This window comes from Vipera berus, assembly GCF_964194415.1.
Source record: "Vipera berus genome assembly, chromosome: 3".
Taxonomy (NCBI): domain Eukaryota; kingdom Metazoa; phylum Chordata; class Lepidosauria; order Squamata; family Viperidae; genus Vipera; species Vipera berus.
This window is the reverse complement of record NC_138204.1, coordinates 87898439-87919935: the sequence shown is the minus strand read 5'-3', so window position 1 is coordinate 87919935 and position 21497 is coordinate 87898439. Positions and strand designations below refer to the sequence as shown.

Sequence of the window (21497 nt, the reverse complement as noted above, 5' to 3'; positions counted from 1 at the left end):
TATACAGGTAGTCCTTGACTTATAACCATTTGTTTAGTGACCACTCAAACAATAGCACTGAAAAAAGTGACTTATGACTGACTGGTCCTTGCACTTATGACTGTCATAGCATCCCCATGGTCACATGTCTAAAATTTGGGTGTTTGGCAACTGGTATGTATTTATAATGATTGATTTCCTTTTCGTACACCATCGATTCATATAGAGTTATAATTTGTATGCAGGTATATGGTAGAATCATTGTCATATTGGATCATGTCTGTCCTGGCTTAGATTTAGTGGACATTTCATTAATTTTCTTCTGATACTGTAAATTTAGACTATTTTTTTATAAAGGGGTTGGAATATGTAAAGTATTTCTTTTGCAATCTACAGAATACATACAACAATGAGTGTAGCCAGAGATAATCCTACCACAATTTATCATCTAGGCGGACTATGCCAGCAGCAAATACACTTCTTCTGTGCCCTTTGTCAAGAATTGCAGTATTAATGTAAATTATTGTTGATTTTACAGTAGTAGCATTATTTGACAAATGCCTGAATTGAGGAATTCTGTTTGAAATTGTGTTTTTAACAGGCAGAAGAAAGATGACTATCTTTAATAAACTCAATGTGGGCATAGCTGTCAGCAGTTTTGCTATATTTCAACTTAGCTTTCATGTGCTAAGTTCTTGGCTATCTTCACGTCTAACATCTGGTTTTAATAATCTTGACCAAAAGAAGAAAATTGAATGGAATACAAGGTACAGTTCTAAAATAATATTACACGATTATATATATTTTTAAAGTTTGAAATGTTTAGGCTGTTAGCTGTAGAGTACTTGTTCAAACAATATCGGGATTGTTTAGGGGACTTCCTTTAGAAAAATGTAGTGAGGATTTATGTTAAAAATAATGTTTAATACAAAATTGGCCTTGAGTAATTTATTTATAAGTTATCACTTTATCAAAATTAAATTGAATAAATAACTTTTAATCCTTGGTTATTTTTACTGACTTTAAAAAAATTAGTTAATAGTAATGTATAATATTCAGAGTACATTTTATTGTCAAAAAATTCAATCAATATAAATTATGCCTTAATCTAAGTTCAAAGTACATTCTATCTAGGATATTTACAGTTGAACAAAATATGATATCCTGTTTAACTTTGTGAACTGGTCACAGTATGCTGATTATTTTTTTAACATAATATACCACCTGGTTTCTAAATTCAAGAAAACATGCTGATTACATGGTATCTTACAAATATTTATTTATTTATTGGTTTGATTGATTGATTTTTCTCCTGTCTTTATCATTTGGGTCAATATAAAAGGGGGGAAAATGACATTGCCATAGGTGTATACTATAGGCCACCTAACTAAACAGAGGAGATAAATGAACTTTTTGCTAGTTAGCTAAGTAAGGTATGTAGGAAGTGTATTACAATAGTAATGGGGGACTTTAATTACCCTGACATCTACTGGGAGACAAACTCTGCACCAAGTGGAAGATCAAACAGATTCCTGACAAACCTAGCAGACAACTTTGTCCCCCAAAAAGTAGAGAAGGGAACTAGAGGATTAGCCATATTGGATCTAATCCTCACTAACAGAGATGAAATGATAGAAGGTGTTGAAGCCACAGGAACCTTGGGGGGAAGTGATAATGCAATATTGGAATTCAACATTCTGGAAGCACAAGCAGTAGAACACAGTCAAACTGTGATGGCAGTCAAGCAGTGATGGCGACCAAGTGCCCAAACTGCAACCCAAAGCCCACTTATGTATCGTCGGGTGCTGGGTGGGCATGGCCCATTGGGTGGGTGTGGTCCATTGGGTGGGCGTGGCTGTGGTGATAACGGCAGACGGTGGGACTAAAAAGTTCAATCAATTCCAACTTTGCGAGATCTTTTTTTTCCCCCCGCGAGAAGTTGAAATTGATTGATTGATTGAACCTTTTTTTCTTTTTGCACACGGCAGTGGAGGCCTAAACTGAAAAGGTTTTATAAAACCCAGCTGAAGGCCTAGGACAGGGGCGACAGTGCATGTGCTCACAGAGAGGGCTCTGCGTGCTACTTGTGGCACGCTTGCCATAGGTTCGCCACCACGGAACTAGAGTCTTGGACTTTAAAAGAGCTAATTTCAATAAACTTAGAGAGAGCTTGGGAAGAATTCCATGGATGAGAATCCTAAAGGGGAAAACAACTCAAGAAGCTTGGGAAATTTTGAAAAGTGAGATAGTAAAAGGCCAGTCTAGCACAATACCAACAAAGAAGAAAAATAACAGCTCTCAAAAGAAACCAGCATGGCTGCATAAAGAACTCTGTGATAAATTGAAAGATAAAAAGGACAAGTATAAAAAGTGGAAAGAGGGGCACATAATGAAGGCAGAATATGAGCAAATAGCCTGTGCCTGCAAAGATGAATTGAGGAAAGCTAAGGCTGAACTAGCAAGGGACGCGGTGGCTCAGTGGGTTAGGATGCTGAGCTTGTCGATCAGAAGGTCGGCAGTTTGGCGAGTCGAATCCCGAGTGCCGCGTAACAGAGTGAGCGCCTGTTACTCGTCCCAGCTTCTGCCAACCTAGCAGTTCGAAAGCACGTAAAAATGCAAGTAGAAAAATAGGGACCACTACGGTGGGAAGGTAACAGCGTTCCGTGCGCCTTTGGCGTCTAGTCATGCCGGCCACATGACCATGGAGACGTCCTCGGACAAGCGCTGGCTCTTCGGCTTTGAAACGGAGATGAGCACTGGCCCCTAGAGTCGGAAACGACTAGCACACACGTGCGGGGGAACCTTTACCTTTACCTTTAAGGCTGAACTAAGGCTTGCAACCAAAGTCAAAAATAACAAAAAAGGCTTCTTTCAACATGTTAAAAACAAGAAAAAAGTTAAGGAAATGATTGATTCATTGGTGGGGGAAAGTGGCAAGAAGGTGACAAGCAACAGGGATAAAGCAGAACTATTTAACTCATTTTTTGCATCTGTCTTTACACAAAGGGAAAAAAACAGTCCAACCTATCAAAAACAGTGCCGTAAAAAAACAGAATAGAAACACAAGTTAAGATAGGCATGAAAATGGTAAGTGAGCACCTGTCCAGCCTAGACAAGTTCAAATCACCAGGACCAGATGGATTACACCCCAAAGTTCTCAAGGTACTGGCAGATGTGATCTCAGAACCACTGAACTATATTTTTCAAAGATCCTGGAGCACTGGGGAAATACCAGAGGACTAGAAGAGAGCTGATGTAGTTCCCATATTCAAAAAAGGAAAGAATAGATCCAGGAAATTACAGACCTATCAGCCTGACCTCAATACCTGGAAAGATTCCGGAAAAGATAATCAAACAACAAATCAGCGAACACCTTGATGCAAACAAAGTTATCACTAAAAGCCAACATGGGTTTGTCAAAAACAGATCATGCCAGACAAATCTTATTGCATTCTTTGACCAAGTGACAAAATTAGTGGACCAGAGGAATGCTGTGGATATAATTTACTTGGACTTCAGTAAGGGATTTGATAAAGTAGATCACAACCTACTACTTGATAAGATAGAAAAATGTGGGTTAGACAGCATCACCACCAGATGGATTCATAACTGGCTGACCGGCCGTACTCAGCATGTGGTCCTCAATGGAACTGCATCTACATGGAAGGAAGTGTGTAGTGGGGTGCCCCAGGGCTCTGTTCTGGGCCCAGTGCTCTTCAACATCATCAACAATTTGGACGAGGGGATAGAGGGGGAATTCATCAAATTTGCAGATGACACCAAGCTGGCTGGAATAGTCAATACTCCAGAAGATAGGCTTAAGATACAGGAGAATCTGGACAGACTTGAACACAGGATGCTATCTAACAAAATGAAATTCAGTGGTAAAAAAAGTAAGGTTCTACATTTAGGCAGGAAAAACCAAATGCACAGGTATAGTGTAGGTGGTACCTTGCTCAATAGTAGTAACTGTGAGAGGGATCTCGGAGTCCTAGTGGACAATCACTTAAATATGAGCCAGTAGTGTGCTGCAGCTGCCAAAAAAGCCAACATAGTGCTAGGCTGCATTAACAGAGGCATAGAATCAAGATCACGTGAAGTATTAATACCACTTTACAATGCCTTGGTAGGGCCACACTTGGAATAGTGCATCCAGTTTTGGTCACCACGATGTAAAAAAGATATTGAGACTCTAGAAAAAGTACAGAGAAGAGCAACAAAGACGATTAGGAGTCTGGAGGCTAAAACATATAAGGAACGGTTGCTGGAACTGGGTACGTGTAGTTTAATGAAGAGAAGGGCAAGGGGTGACATGATAGCAGTGTTCCAATATTTCAGGGGCTGCCACAAAGAAGAGGGAGTTAAGCTATTCTCCAAAGCACCTGAAAGCAGGACAAGAAGCAATGGATGGAAACTAGTCAAGGAGAGAAGCAACCTAGAACTAAGGAGAAACTTCCTGACAGTTAGAACAATTAACCAGTGGAACAACCTGCCTCCAGAAGTGGTGAATGCTCCAACACTGGAAGTTTTTAAGAAGAGACTGGACAGCCATTTGTCTGAAATGGTATAGGGTTTCCTGCCTGAGCAGGGGGTTGGACTAGATGACCTCCAAGGGCCCTTCCAACTTTATTATATCATCATCATCATTATTATTATTATTATTATTATTATTATTATTATTATTATTATTATTATTATTATTATTATTATTATTATTTTATAAGTAACTCAAGTGGTGAACTTAATAATACTCCTTTCTCTTCTTTTTCCCCGTGACAGCAGTTATCTTCTTGAATAGATGCAGAAAATGTTATTTAATAAGTTGTTAACAATGTATAATATATAGGGTGTACAGATAAATTTCAAATTGTTTGAAGTTTATGTCACCAGAAGGCAAAATTACAAAAGTGCATCTCACTTATTTTGACCATGTCATGCAGGGGAATTCACTGGAGAAAGCAATTATGTTTGGAAGAGTTAGCAGTAAAAGGAAAATGGGCTGTCAAAAACCATGGTGGCTGGACACTATCAAAGCTGATACCAGCCAGAGCATAGAAAAACTCTAAAAAATAGTGAAAGATTGGAAGTTGTGGAGAGACCGGGCCCATTGAATCACCAAGAATTGAACTCAACTGAACGGATAACATCATCGTAATCTTGATCTTTGTAGATTCCAGATAAAACCAAGAAAAACATATACATCATAAAGCAGTTGATCCAGAATCATAATAACAATCAGTTATTATGTAACAATAAATAAATGTAACAATAAATTTGGCAAGGCAAAAACTATATGGAGCAAAGTTTCAATTACAATTGAAATCAATTACAATGAATTATACAACTATAGTATAACTGATATCCACCCACATTATTTTTATGAGGTATACAGTACATAAGAAACATTTAAATTGCACAAATCTCATTTTAAGGTCATGGGAAGTTGTTTATTTTTTTCATTACCATGCCACCAATTTAAAGGTAGCACATACTTAATGGGATTGCTTTTGTCTTTTTAGGACGGTATCTACGTTCCATGCCTTGGTGGTTGGAATATTTTGTGTGTATATTTTATTGTATGATGAAGCTGTTAATGCTGACCGTGTTTGGTAAGAAATATCTCATTTTCTCTGTCCTTCGTTATTTCGTTTGCTGGTCAAATTATCTCTATGTTTAATTTAAAAACATAAGAGATATGTCTATTTGCTACCCAAAGCTTTCTAAAATTACAGTTATATTTAACTATAATGTGGAGAATACTTGGGGCCTTTGCTTCATTAACACAAAAAAACTGAGGCAGCCTGACCCTAGCTATTAGTATATGCAGGTAGTCTCGACTTACGACCATAATGGAGCCTGCCCATTATAATAGTAGGTCATGATAAAAAAACAAGGTCATCACATGACCTATCTGATTTTACCACTTTTTTGTGGCAGTTATTAAGTGAATCACCAAGGACCATTAAGTGAATTCACGATTGTTAAGCAAACTCATTGTTTGCTATGGGCCATTCTTGCTGAAAACCAGAAGCAATCATTTTCAGTAAAATCATCGTAAATCAAGGTCAAGTGACTGTGAGCTGATTCAAATAGCCTTAAATGTGGGGCAGTTGCTGAGTACCTAAAATATTGTCATGTGACCACAGAGGCGGCAGTTGTTGGAATTTTTCAACCAGATCATTAGTACCTTTTGGGGGGATCCGTTGTAACTTTGAATGTTGTAAATTGAGGATTACCTTTCCTCACCTCCTTTTGATTATTTCCTATGCTGGAATGGAGATGTTTTCGCTCCTTCATTGAAACTGAAATTTATTTATTTATTTATTTATTTTATTATATTTGTATACCGCCCTTCTCCCGAAGGACTCAGGGCGGTGAACAGGGCAATACATGTTAAAAAACAAGAATACAAAAGTTAAAAAAGATTAAACAAGATGCCCAAAAACTATAACAATAAGTTAAGTTAAAATACATAAAAAACAATAAAACCCAGACCCATCACCCATCAGGCCAGGCCGGCTTGTTCGAACAGGTAAGTCTTTAGATCGCGCCGGAAGGAGCGAAGGTCGGGCGCCATCCGGAGCTTAACCGGAAGATGGTTCCATAAATCCGGCGCGCCCACAGAGAACGCCCTCCCCCTGGGGGCCACCAGTCGACATTCTTTGACCGGTGGCACCCTGAGGAGGCCCTCTCTGTGGGAGCGCACTGGGCGGAGGGAAGTTGATGCCGGCCGCAGGTGCTCCCTGAGGTATTCCGGACCCATGCCATGAAGGGCTTTGTAGGTCATTACCAGGATAGAGCAAAGGTGGAGGAAGTTAGCAACTAATTGTCTGAATAATGGCTAATCCCCTCAGTTTTTTGTCTTCATAATATTATACATTAATTTTTTTAACTATGTTCAGAATCTTTTCTCTTGCCTGTTTGCCATTTACCAGAGTTTTGTAGGATCATCTTACCAGATGTAGGGTCTCTCTTCCAACATCAAAAAAAGTAATCAGCATATTGGGGGGGGGGAGAATAAATATAAGCAAAATGCAAAATGTGTGTTATTTTAATGTAATTCCTTGGATGTCTTGTTTATAGGGGCGATGCTTCTACAGTGCAACTAAATCTTGCTATCACTATAGGCTACCTCATTTCAGGTAATGTGTAAAATATTACGTATATAATTTATTGTAAGTCATCTGTTTTGAAAGAACCTTTTAACAGAAGTTTACCAAAACATGGCCCTCTTTACAAAAGTCTGTCTGTAGGAAGCAGACCATATTTTCCCTCACACCAAAAATTGTGCTATAAAATGTGATTATTTTATTTTATAACATGACAGTATTGTGTTAAGTATTAAAATATTTTCTTCTGTCAATTTCTCATTCTCAAGCCTGAGTAAGAATTTCTTTCTTTCTTTCCACTTTGCTTCCTGCTTCCATGGCACTAATCTGGTATCAATAATTTAATAACCATAGAAAAATAACTAAGGGGGAATAAATGACAGCTGTTCAAGGAGAGAAACTTAGTTTCCTAATTAAATGCCTTCCCCTGAGTTTTCCTTGAGATGGAAATTGTTTAATCAGTGTGAAAACATATTGTTTTGTTTTGAAAAATCAACTACTTCACCACTGGTCCTCAGTTTTAAAAGGCGTACATGAATATAGTATGCATCTCCTCCTGCATGTCTTAAATAAATATTTCTAAACATAAGGTGGGAGGAGATTGTTGAAATATTAGGCAACTTAAGGACTCAATTTGATAATAACTTCCTATGATGAGGCAAATCTGAGATTTATATTAATAGGAACAATCAGTGTTACATGGTAAGGGATCATAAGCCAAAGCTTGGGATTCTATTTTTAATGATGTTCTGGCAAGGGCCACTTGGTAATTTTTATCCTGATAACAGAAAAAGAGAAGTAATTTTGCATCTTTGCCTTGCAGCATTAGAAGTTTTAAAATAAAATATAATAATTATAGAATTTTACTCACGTTCTTTATTTCTTTTCAGATTTGTTGCTTATTATTTTGTACTGGAAGGCAATTGGGGATGTATTTTTTGTAATTCACCACATACTAGCTCTATATGCATATTACTTTGTACTGGTAAGTTCCATGTTAATTTTATCACATAACAAAGTATACATGTATTTTAGTAAAAATAGATTTTAATAGGCTTACCATTAAGATTCATGGCTCTTCTCAAGAAGAAAGTAACTGCTCTATGAGACTTATGATATACAGGAAAGGAAAGGAATAAAATAATACAGGAAAATATTGATGTTGATATCTAAAAGTTTTATATTGTTATTTTTTATAAGTCTTAGAACTGGTGATCGCTGGTTTGTTTTTCTTCTTCCTTTTTCTAGGATAGAGGATTATTGGGATATTTTGCTAATTTTCGTCTGCTTGCAGAATTCTCTACCCCTTTTGTGAATCAGCGGTAGGTAATATTTCCTATTATTCTTACCTTATCATTTAGCTTGCTATGTGTAACTCAGTCGCTACTAACCTAACAAATGTGCACTGTCTCTATATGCTATGATACAATATCACTGTTTTTGAAAGTTAAAACCTTGTGGTCACTGGTGTTTTAACAAAGGGTTAATGAAAATGACCTAATGATATTGAGGATTTTTTTCAAAATGTAGGATTGCTAGAGGACTTAATAAAATTGCATTTAATTATGAAATAATTTAATTTCTATTAGCAGATGACATTCCTAGTTTCTAAAAAGATAACTATTCAAACTAAAACCAATAACCATTTTGTTATTTATTTAATATCATTCAAGGCTCTTTAAAGAAGAAAGAGACTTTTATCTAAATAAAAATGTTAAGATTTTTTTTCTTTGTGCAATGATTCTTGGAATAGGTCCCTTAATAAAAGGGTCAACTTTTAAGTTGCATGTATTTTCAAGGATTGTATGGTACTGTCTCTTGCAAGCTTATTTCATTCTTGTTCTGTTTTTATTTGTTCATATCTGCTACTGTGTTATATAATCCACTTCTGAGATATGTCAAAGCATGATCCATCTGAGTACCAAGAATGCCTAATAGTGAGATCTAGAAATTAATTTTTGATTTTTTTTCTAAAGAATCACATTATTATCATACTGTTTGTTAATTTCTGTAAGTTTCACAAAACAAAAGTATATATTAGACCACTGCACGACAATATTTATAAACGGTATTTTATATCTTAAGATATCAGCCTCCTTCCTTCTTTTCTCTCCTCTCCTCTCCTCTCCTCTCCTCTTCTTTTTCTTCCATTGCTACTCATTGCCTTCTTTTTTTTTACTGATTTTGAATAATTACTTTCATTTACTCTCATTTCAGACTTTGAATATGTTTAACGTAGTGTTTTCTTTTAAGTTTCAACAGTCTAATTTTTTTAGTATTGCTTTATGTTGTCATTTTCCTTATTTTGGCCAAGACATATGTAGGGTAAAAGTTTTTTAGCATTAGAACAGGGGTGTCAAACTGCCGGCCCACGGGCCAGACACGTCATCTGGAAGCAGTGCCCACCCCATTGCCGGCAATGGCAAAACAGTCCTGATACGTCTCGTGACGTCACATGACGTCGCGAGTTTGACATGTTTGCATTAGAATGAAGAGAATTAGAATGAAGAGAAAGTAAGCTTAGCCTCTTTGTCTCGTTACTATATTAAAATGTTATTTTTTATTTTGTTTGCTTCATCTGTCATGCAAAAAGTGATTCTTAGGTCATTTCATTATTGCTGTTGGAAGGTCTTAGCCCATTGCAAAGAATGAATCCTTTGTGATGCTACTTTTGCAGCATGGCATAAGGTACAAAAGTAGTATGTGCTGTTTGACTTCAGATTGGTTTCAAATTTCTTTCTACAGCTGTTTTCAGGAGCTGTGTTATTGCTATTTGTTTTTGCTGCTTTGAAGTGAAGAGAATCTCTTTACTAACACACAAATATAGTTTGTGAATATAGATCTTTATATAACAGCTTGTATTCCTTGCCTATATCGTTAACAAAAGGAAAATAGTCAAGATGTTCTCTTCAGCTAAATTCCCTGACATCTGTAAGCAATTCAATTACTCTGCTGAGCTAGACAACAAGAATTATAAAAAGCAAGGTACAACAATCTTAACAAAACATAAGTTCTTTTCCTTCCTTTTTGAATCATCTGGATAGTTTAAACTAGAAGATCAGAGAAGCTTCACTGTTTGTTTTGAAAAAATAAAATAAATGATATGCTGTATACATAAAACCCCCTAAAATTTGTCAGAGGCCTAATGCATTTGCTTTTATATAATGATCTTTAATGTGTAAGGAAAGTTTTGAAGAGGCAAAATTCAATGTTCTGTTAGATCTTGCTTTATTTCACTTCCTATTTCTAGATCAAAAGGGAGAAAAGGAACTATACTACCCCTTTCTTTACTTCTATCCATGCAATTGTAGAATGCAGAAACTACTCGAGTAGGGACAATATAAAAAAAATCACACAGGGAAAGGAATATTTCTCACTTTATTAGAATAGATGAGTTTTGAGGAGAGATAAATTTAACAAGATTGAACAGACCATTGATTTTTGCCTCATGTCTCTTCAAAATTTCCTTTAGCTTGAGGAGAACAGCTATTGTGCACATTTCCATAACTTAAGAATATATTCTCTGAGTTTGGCCTTTGTCTGTTTACAAAAAGGAAGATGAGAGTAATGAGACAGGACCCCAATTTTACATCTATGAATTTATTTATTTATTTATTTGTTTCGATTTATATACCGCCCTTTTCCCGAAGGACTCAGGGCTGTTTACAAGGCAAGTTAAAACAATGCAATGTACAAATTAAAATAAAATAAAATTAATAGCCCCAAAACAGTTTAAAATTTAAAATTTAAAACCTTAAAACCCCTCAGTCCAGGCCGGCTAAGTCAAATAGCATATAAAATATTTTTGTTCTTTTTTTGATTTATATATACCATCTATTGATTAGAACTAATTGCTCATTTCTGTGCTTGTTTATTCTTATTTATCACAAAGAACAAGTATAGAATATATCATCCGCTAAAAAAATATGCTTTGAGGACAGTGATCCCCAACCTTTGTAGTTTGGCGGCCCGGGGGGGGGGGAGAGGAGAACTGGGCCGCATGAGTGGCTGGCCGGCATGCGTGCATGCAGTCTTTGTGGAAGTGGTGGGCCGGTACTCACGTGTATGATTGCCCATTGGCCCACCGTTAAGTTGAGCTATGCATGCACAGGTACATGCTCTGGCCAACCACTCGCACGGCCAATTCTGAATAAGCCACAGCCTGTAATGGGCTGCTGCCCAAGGGTTGGGGATCTGTTTTAGGGCATAGCTCCTCTGCAGCTGACACGGTCCTAATGCAGATATAGAATCTTCATTCTACTAGATTTTACTATTTTCTCTCTTATCCTTGAGACATATGTGGGCAGTGCCTAGTACATTGATACATGTGGGGAACATGTCCTGCACTGATAATCTTGTGGTTCCATTTGATGCTGCTAGTTTTCTGTTGGATGAGCCTCTTTTATCCAGTCTCAGATTTGTCTCCTACCCCTCAGTTGTCTTTGGGCTTTAAGGGTTCAGTAACTGCAACAAAAAGAAATTGTTTAGCCTAACTTGCTATCTCGCTTTTGTAATCAGCGTTTGTGTCAGGGACAAATTTCATGCAAGCAAGGGAAAACTTGTACATGGATGGGATGTACTGAAGGAGGGAATAAGGAAGAGTACAGGAATGATTGATGTCTTCCTTATGATGTAATGGCTCTGTTGTCTGATTCTTATTGGCTAACAAAGTTTATAAAGCAATACTACTAACTTTCTAAGGTGTGGCACTTCTGGATGTAACTCTGCAGTGTTCCAGATTGTTTGCTACCCAGCTGTTTTATTTGATCAATTAAAGCAATGTTTTCTCAAGAAGCCTCCGTTTGAGTTGCCTGATTAGTGGTATCTTAAATTTAAGTAAGGGCTAGGAACCTTACAGGCTGTTAGGTAAATTGGAACCCTGGGCTTCTAGCCACTCTACACACAAACTTCCTCCTTTGGATTAGTCAATTGGTTAATGGAGTTCCAAGTCCTGAAATTGACAAACCTGTTCTTGATTCTCACAGGTAATTGGAAATGTAATAGAAAGAACTCATCTTTTATACTTATGTAGCTCACCCGACAGAGAATTTTCTTCTCATTTACTACAATTCATAAGAGCTTTGCTCCTTACTACCTCTCTTCATGTAATATTCTTAGGAAGCTTACAGCTCCCCACAACTAAACCCATTTCTCAAACATCAAGTCTTGATTGCCACCTATCCAACTGCTGTCCAAATCCAGATGATCGGTACACTACAAAAATCATTAGATGGCAGCAAATAGATACAAAGTCTTTCATTATAATTAGACAATTCACAGTTTCATTGATTTAAAACAAAATAAAACAGAACAAAAATAGTTGAATTAGTTGATGATATGACAGGAGAGAAGAAAGAAATGATTGCAATTCTGGAATAATCAAAGCATTATGTATACAACTTGGAAAGGGCTTTTCACAGGATGTTGAATGGTGTTGGAATTTCAGCCAAAAAACCACCAGTTATGCCTCTTAGCAAGTTGCGCAATCTGTGGAGACAGCTTTGTAGCTTCCAAATAAGTGGTAAGGGTGGCACTGTGGTGGCAGCCATATTTTAGGGCAACAAAATTTATTGATCATTCTGGCAAAGCAGATATGCAGATGTAGTCTCAGACTTTGCCTAGATAACATAAATACTACTTTTCTCATTTTGATTTCTGTTAATCCTTTTCCTCTTATAGGTGGTTCTTTGAAGCATTGGGGTATTCTAAAGCTTCAAAAGCCAACATCATCAATGGACTGCTAATGACCATCATGTTCTTCCTAGGGAGGATCATAGTCATTCCAATTTATTACAACAGTGTTGCTTCTGAGTTTGGAACAGAAGCCTACTACAGATTAGGATTTGCAGCTCAAAGCGCCTGGTTTATCTCCAGTATCGTACTGGATATTATTAATTTAATGTGGATGGTCAAAATTACACAAGGATGTTACAAGGTTATTTGTCTCATCGGACAAGAAGAAGCCAAAGCTCATAAAAATGGCAACACGAAGAAGAACATTTAATAGCAGTTTGGGGGTACGTTAAAAGAACAATGCAGACTTTTGCCATAAAAAGTTCCTCTTAAGGAAATATGTTACCTTTCTTAAGTTTAGCATTTCCAACAACACGCTGCCTGTGTCTCCAAAACATTTTCTTCTGAAGACTTGGATTGTGTGGTGTCAGAAACAACAACAACCTGCTGCATATGTTCACCTTGGCATGGTGTCCTAAGCATTGAGCAGTCAGCTGAATCTCTGAAGGATCAACCCTTTTTAGCACTGTATTCCTGTGAATTTTCACTCAGGTTTCTTAAAATGATAAATTTTTAATGCTTGTGAATGTCAGGTTGTTTACGTTCTGCTAATATGGCAACATTTCTGGCATGTTTCTTGGCTTTCCTAATATTTGGTGTTCATATCTGAAGACTCATCTGCTTTGCAAATTCCTCATTTCAGATCTATACATTTTACTCCATTTTCTACTGCCTTACATGCATGAACAGGATCTTTGGAATTCACTGACTAGTTTTACATACAAATACAAATTTGAGCCTTGAAGATCTTTTTTCTTAAATGAGTTATTTTTATTGCTTCTTACTGTATATAAAATGGTATACATGTTTTGAACTTTTTAAATATCCAAATTTCAGCAACTTTGCATGGTAAACAGTAGGGAGATTTTTAAAAATGTGCCAGTATTCTCTTTCCCTGACACAGGTATTGGGACTTTGATCTGTTTTCAGCATTTTATCGTGTAACAGATAAATTTTATGCTATAAAACTCCTGAGGGGTAAAGCATTAATGAATTTTGGATATGTGGATTGTCACAAGAGCCTCTATAAGTAAGAAAAGTTACTAATCAGTTCATTTTAACTTTTCTCATTTTTTTCTTTAATGTAATTTAGGAAGATGTGCTTCTCCAATGAGAAAAATCATCCTTCAGTTCTTGACAATGGCTACTTGCAGGAACATCCCTAATATTTATTTATTTAGTCACAGCTATGCTGTTTTAGTTCTAGCAACTCAAGATGCTTTATAGTAACCTGGGTATCGTCAAAATAAAAGACAATCACAAATTAATTAAAAAGGATATTACAGTAATAGTTCAGATTCACCATCTTTGCCGAAAAATGTTTGGACCAGATTGGTCTTAAATTTTTTGGAAAGAAAAAACAACAACAAATAGTCTCTGCATCTCAGGGATCAAGATATTCCACAGAGTGGGAGAATACACACTTCTGGTACCTACTCCTTTCACTTCATGCAGTTGGGGGATCCTTTGCCACCTTTCTACGAATGGTATTTACAGGATGACCGATTCTATTCAAAAGAGGTGCACAGGTGCTGAACTGTGTAAGACATTATATAGGTTAAAGCTTGTATCTTGAACTGGGCCCAGAAGCCTACTGACAACCAACAAAGTGACTAGAGTACGGGCGTTATGTTACTAAATCCACTTCTCCCTTTTTAATAGCTAGGTTGATGCAGTTTGGATAGGTTGCAACTTCCTGGTCATTTTCAAGATGAGTCCCACATAAAACATTGCAGTAGTCTAGCTGTGAGGTAACAACTATGAATCATAGTTGCAGATACAAAGTGAGAAGGGAAAATTTGTAAGAAAAACAAAATAATTGAAAATCTATTGTTTACATTACAGTAACTTCACATATGCTCTCTACTATTATGGACTCATATTTATTTTATATTGTAATATATTACGTAAATTGAATTTACCAAATCATCATCCAATGTATTTTTAATGATATTCAACACTTAACTCATCTAACACTATGTTTTGAATAGCATATCTTAATTTACTGTTGATTTGTTTATTTGCATATTGGGAGATTGCAGAGAACTGCTTATTCCCATCAATGCAACTTAATTATGTTCTTGATATTCTAGAATATTATATAAGCACAGGGAACTGTTCAGCAAAAGCTTATTCATAGGTTGATGACTGTAATAGCAAATGTTGATTTGCATATCCCATTTTAAACTCCTCAGATATTTCAAACATGTCAAACACAATAAATGAAATGTGACATACCAGGTTTACACTCAGGAACCATATTTTGATGTCAATTAGGTGGCTGGTGAGAAGGGAAATCTCTCCATATTTTATCAGCAAAAGTTATAGTACTTAACTTTCAGCAGTATCCAGTTGAAATTCTATGTGTTATGTATGAATAGTGGCAGTTCACATATTCAACTGTGAGATTTTAAACGTAAAATATTAGTATGCTAATAACTATAAATCAAATGTTAAAAAAATTATCAAGCGATTTAAAGTTTGAATTGAATTAAAGTTTTAATGACTGTTCCTGTGTCTCCCCTAGACTACATCATAGCTCTTATCTAGAGAAAATGTATGTCATAAAAGGCATTAAAAGCTGATGTTGTTGGCTTTTTGAAATAATTTGTTTGTAATGTGCCATCATTATCTTACAAATTGATATGGTAACTTGTACTTTTTTTAGGGAGGAAAAACAAATGTGTTTATTTGTGGTGAAATATGAAAAGGGACTTACATTAGCAGGAGCATAATCCCTCAGCTATTTTGAGAGACTAATTACAAAGGGAAATCAATTACTTATGTAAAGATTCAGGATAATACTATTTGATTATATAGAAAATCTTATTGTTAAACGTTTTTTAATCTGCTAAGAATGCATTAGAAGGTAGTATTAAAAATTTGTGCTCCATTGGACTGCTGAATGAGATAGGCAATATAATTATCTTTACTCTAAAATAAATCTCAGAGAGCCCAATATAATTTACTGCTTAGCACGCATATTACAAGTTGTAGCATGTACAGTGCAGCCTTTTCAACAACTCCCACTCATTTCAGAAGACTTTTAGCACTGGAAACATTGATAATATCAGAGTATTACTAATAGGATTAATATCAGAACTAATCTACTATTTTACAAAATTAACCATGATTAAGTATAGTACATAACACAGGTTTTATAAATCGATCTCTCAATCCTTTATTTTTAAGTAAAGATTAAACATGAATATACTCATTTATTATTTTAGCAAGGATAATTTTGTTATGGAAAACTAAAAAAGGCAACATGACTGGGTAGTTTGTCTTGGTTAGTTTCTTCCTTGTAAGCTGTCATGGAGTTCATAGACCAGGGGCCCTCAACCTTGGCAACTTTAAGACTTGTGGACCCGTCATAGACTATTTTAAGTAAGACACCTGAAATTTAGCATAACTTAAGGAAATTTATGAAAGGGAAGATTTCTAATACCTTTTTTTCCTCTGAAACCATTCATGTATCCTAAAAAGCTGCTTTGGAGAACCATGAGGTTTCCATGAACTATGTGGGATTGGATGGGAGGATTTGTCCAAAATTATATTTGGTTCTCAGACATTAACTTGAGGAAGGTAAGCGAAGGAAAGTTTCTTGTCAGGTTCAGAAGAGACCCTGAAACTCTACAGAGAACAAAATGGGTTTCTGGGAAAAGAAAGAAACAGGATATTTTCTGTATTCACTCTGATGCTATTCTGCAACATTTCTGTGCAATATAAAGAAAATGTGCTACCTAATAAACATGCAAAAATAACTAGAACGTATTCTATTTCAAAAGTGAAATGTCAATTATGGCTAGAATTTCTCTGTCCATATTGCCAGAAAGGATTTGCATCAACAGAAGTGCTGTTGAAGGCAATGGTTATCTATTGATTCCTGCACGGCACAGAACCGATTATTTGCAGGACTGCCTGTCTCTAGTTGTATTGTTCCATCCCATGCCCTCTGCCAAAGTCCTATCTTTTGACTGGACCTAGGAGAAATACCACTTCCATGGCAATACCTGGGTCTCAAATGAACTTCCCTGAGATTCAGTGGGCCCTGATTTTGCTAGTTTTTCACAAGGCATTAAAAAAGTGGTTTTCAGGCTGGGATATTAGATGTGTCACCTTGGGAGATAGTATGATATCGTTTTAACAGCCAGATTGTATGTTTCATTGTTATCACTGACCACAGTTAACCATATCTTTTTAGCTGTTCCTTGGCAAGTTGATACCCATATAAATTGATTAAATATCTCCACCACCACTACCACCACCACCTCCTCCTCTTCCTATACTCTATCTTAATATCTAGACATAGTACCATGCTATGTATTCGAGTACTAGCTTGGTTCCCCTACCCCACCTCATGGGAAGTTGAAGTATTAATCTCATGCTATTTTGAAAACCTTGAGATGGAATGTCAAAATCATACTTATTGCTAATGTATGGAATCTCATTGATTTGTTGAAATGAAATCCCTGGTAAAGTTAATCCCACTGATGCTCCCTTTAGAGTCCCAGAATATACAGCATCAGCAAAATATGCTGCCATCAATATAAGTTGTGATTGATGAAGCATTTATTTCAAAACACTGTACTAATATTGGTGTTTTTTTTCTGTTTAACAATCATGCTGACTTATCTAATGAATGATGCAGGACTGATCTCATTGTACAAATGGATGGGGGGGGGGTTACTCTAGTAATGAAGAGTACAAATCCAACCTGTGATCTTATAATTGCTTTTGATGTGGCCTTACATTGCTGAAATTGAAATACAAAAGTTTGTAAACTTTAGCAATATGTGCTGTTGATCATCCAATATTGTATTCTCCTTTCTCTTATTCAACAGATCTCCTTAGATTAGACCCCCCTTGTGGCTTCCATGTCTTGACTTTTTTAGTTATCTTTGAGAAAAATCTGAGACCAGATCCATATTTGAAGAGTGCACGTCTTCCTTTAGCTACTCTCCCAATGAAATCACACATAGCCCCATCGGAGCAGGAAAAACACAGACTTACTTGTGCTTACAAATTGCTTTCAAAATAGCAGTTTCTCAACAAGAAAGCAGTCTTGAGAGGCATCAGGGCCTCCCAAAGAGAGAGTTTAATTAGAAATACATACTAGAAGATGCAGCTGAAGGGCTCTGGCCTTCTAACTAGTTTGAGTGGATTCCTAAATAAGCATGGAGTTGTAACAGTTTAAAATTAGATTTTTTTTAAATTACAAACATAGAATACACATGAATAATGGAGTAGGTTTTGCCTCTTTATAAAAAATAATTGCTGCTCTTTTAGATGACATTTGTAACTGATTGTATTCAGGAACTTAGTGACAAAATCACTAAGTGAAATATCTATATTGTACTTTCTGCATTGGTGCTTACATATTTTCATTTATAAAGCAATTTTTTTTTAAAAAAAAGCATTATGAGATGTAATGGTTATTTACAAATTCCAGGAGACGTAGAGTGCAATAACAGCCAAATAGGGAAGCTTTATTGAATCACAGCACAAAGTGTAATAAACATACTACTGAAAAAGAATTACAGGAATGAAGTGGATACTTATTTTCCTGGGTTAAACTGAAATAACCGCAGCTACACTGATTGGATTGCCACCCACCACAATGACAATGGCATATGAGATTGGGCAATTCTGATGAAGTCCTTGGTGAACATTAACATGGTTTACCTACCAGTTTGAGTATATTTTTATGTTTATGATAAATGTGTATAACTGAGTTTGCACTTCACTGGCTTTTAAAGTCTTGCTGTTTGTATATGTTTGTGTAGAAGTATATTCAATAATATCTAAAGCAATAAGTTGCATGTGGACATAAGGCATTGGTTAATTAGAATAAAGGAAAAGAATGTAGCTGTTTCTTGTATTTTTTCCTCTATTAAAATGGTGTCTTCTATAATTACCATATTTAATCAGCTAAATGCAAGTACGATAGATAAAGAGAATTTGGTGCTCCTTAGCATCTTTGGAATAAATAAGTTGTTTATTGGCACTGGAACAGGATAACCCAATTTTTTTCTTCTGAGGACATAATTTTAAAAATATTCTACTTCCAGTATTAAATGTTACAGTGAAATAAATTAAGATGCCACAGATTCCAGTTCTGTTGCAATTAAAATTGAATGTAATTAAAAGACATCAGTTGAAGGTTAAAGTTTTTATACTGAAATATTATATTGATAAGTGGAGTATGATTAAAAGCATGTTTGATTAGAAAGCAGCCATTTCCACATTTAAGCATTTCAAGGAAAATATCTTAGAAAGTGCACATTAAACATTCATTTCTAATAGGTCTCTTATTTCTGTACTGAAGATCTCATGTAAACAGTTGCCATTTTTCAGTAATGTACAGAAGATGCTATAAATTTCTGTAGAGCTGGATTGCAAAGAGAGCTGTCCCCAAAGCTATGACTGGGTAGAAAAAACTTGGCCATTTTTTCATATTTGGATTTTAAAGACCAAAATATGACCTCGGCTTAAAATATTTAAGAAACCATTTCTGTCATTAAGAACTTTCATTTCCCACTTCTTCAAAGTTGAGATCCACTTATATTGCCAGGCTAATATTTTCATCTCTTCTCCAGTGTGCATAAAGTTACCAATATTTTAGGAAAATTGTTTTTCCCAGTGGCTATATACAACAAAGAAGATGGTAGAGGACAGGAAGGCCTGGAGGAACATTGTGCATGGGGTCGCGATGGGTCGGATACGACTTCGCAACTAACAACAACATATACAACCTTCCATAGATCCCGTATGTAAATTAACCTGAATTTACATTAGGCTTTTTTAAATATTGAATTTACAATTGAACTTTGATAATGTACCTACTGAGATTTCAAATAAAAGGAAAACATTGGTTTTGAATATTTCCTGGTTGACTTGATAAGAGTGAGAATCTAACCCAAAGAGGACCAAGGACAAAATGCAATCTTGTATCCCAGCTCCTATAACAAATACTTCTAATTATGGATAAAAAGATTTGCAGGAGAGAAAACTCTTTCCCATCATTTCTAAAATATTTTGCAAAACTTCTGAAATACCTAGAATTATAATGCAACTAAAACATTGTAATTTTAACAAATTAAATCTTGTGTTGCCACATTGACAGCAACATATTCATATCAGGGGTGTCAAACTGCCAGCCTGCGGGCCTATTGCATCATGTGGAGGCCGTGCCCACCCCAGCTCTGGCAACGCAAAAAAAGTCACGATACATCACATCACAAGTTTGACACCCGTGTTCTATATACTAGTTGAACTAAGAACCAGATGGTTTGCAGTGGAAATTGGGGAATATTTTAATAGTGCCTTAAGGTCAAACTATATGACATTATGTATGCTTATATAAACTCAACCCTGGCCTGGTCTAATCACCTATGAAACTGCTGGACTAAAGGCATTTTGAAAGTAACAGGAACATATGGACAATGGGAACCAGATGTTTCCTTGCCACCAGATTTTCCTCTACTATCTGGTTCATCTGAACTGGCACTTTTATTATGGAAAATGAAAGTAATCTATAGTATTGTGTGAATTGGTTTGCATAGGACACTTAAATGAAATTTGCTTAATAAATGTTTGTGGGGCAAGCCTTAGCTGGCTTGATTTAAACAATATTTTAAGCCATAAACCATGATTGATTCATGCAAAATGCTGAACTGAAAATAAACCATGTTATGTTTTAAGTTGATATACTAACTGTAACTTGTTATGTTTGAAAGTTAAGGTATGTTACTGGTATGCCCTTTTGATTTAAAATAAAACTATACAGAATAAGATAAGTTTCAGATTAAATAAATCAGTCACCTCATGTATGTTTATGTATTCTCTCCAATTGAAAAAATTCTTAAGGACAAATGTTTGTAATATATATTTCAAAAATATCTAAACATATCTAGAGATAATAAAATTAAACATTGCTTTGGAAATGGTGTCATCAGTAAGATAACAGGGAAATCTACCCAGAAGGTAAAAAATATCGTAAACTTGAAATCTATTTGAAGGCCTTATATTTATAGTTTAAATAATATATAGGTAACATGTTTTGGGGTATTTTTCAACATCAAACATAAGGCAGTTTTCTTGAACTTTGCACCTTTCAGGTGTGTTTAGCTTTCAGGTGTGTTTACAGCACAGTCCTCTCTAATCCCAGGAAGTTTGGCTTTGGATCAAGACTAGTTTTGGAGTAAAGTGGGAAATAATTTGTGCATGATACTAGAATGCTCTTGGAAATAAAAAAATGAAGAAAATGTGGACGCTAACTCCTCCATTAAAAATGTGGCATTTTATCTATTGTGCTGAAAATTGAATTCATAACTACATGGTACTTTTCAAGTTTTGGTAACTTTCTAACTTAATTTTGATGATGAAATTCTATATTCAAATTGTACCTGGAAAAGCCATTACCTCTGTAGCAGCTGTACTTTTTTTTACATTTTAATTAATTGAAACCTTTTCATTCTACCCTCAAACTGAAAGGTTCAGTCTACAGCAAATATAAAGGTAAAGGTAAAGGTTCCCCCGCGCATGCGTGCTAGTCGTTTCCAACTCTAGGGGCTGGTGCTCATCTCCGTTTCAAAGCCGAAGAGCCAACGCTTG

At 35.8% G+C, this 21497-nt stretch overlaps 2 protein-coding genes across 3 annotated transcripts in view; both read left to right on the top strand.

The window, feature by feature from the left end:
- The window catches only part of LOC308666352 (TLC domain-containing protein 4-B-like), a 38171-nt gene that overhangs the window by 11033 nt on the left and 5641 nt on the right, over window positions 1–21497 (top strand). Inside the window, exons 2-7 of the mRNA XM_081325115.1 lie at window positions 581–746; window positions 5499–5588; window positions 7063–7121; window positions 7979–8073; window positions 8337–8410; window positions 12768–13105. Coding sequence (XP_081181241.1) covers window positions 592–746; window positions 5499–5588; window positions 7063–7121; window positions 7979–8073; window positions 8337–8410; window positions 12768–13092 — 798 coding nt within the window. The 5' untranslated portion in view covers window positions 581–591 and the 3' untranslated portion in view covers window positions 13093–13105. The remainder of the gene's footprint in view (window positions 1–580; window positions 747–5498; window positions 5589–7062; window positions 7122–7978; window positions 8074–8336; window positions 8411–12767; window positions 13106–21497) is intronic.
- The window catches only part of HCCS (holocytochrome c synthase), a 33290-nt gene continuing 20185 nt past the window's right edge, over window positions 8393–21497 (top strand). The window contains exon 1 of one of the 2 annotated variants that reach the window (XM_081325111.1): window positions 8393–8410. The gene's annotated coding sequence lies outside the window, so the exon portion shown is untranslated. Of the gene's footprint in view, window positions 8411–19140; window positions 19651–21497 lie in introns of those variants that run through there. The other variant, XM_081325108.1, reaches the window with a different exon arrangement.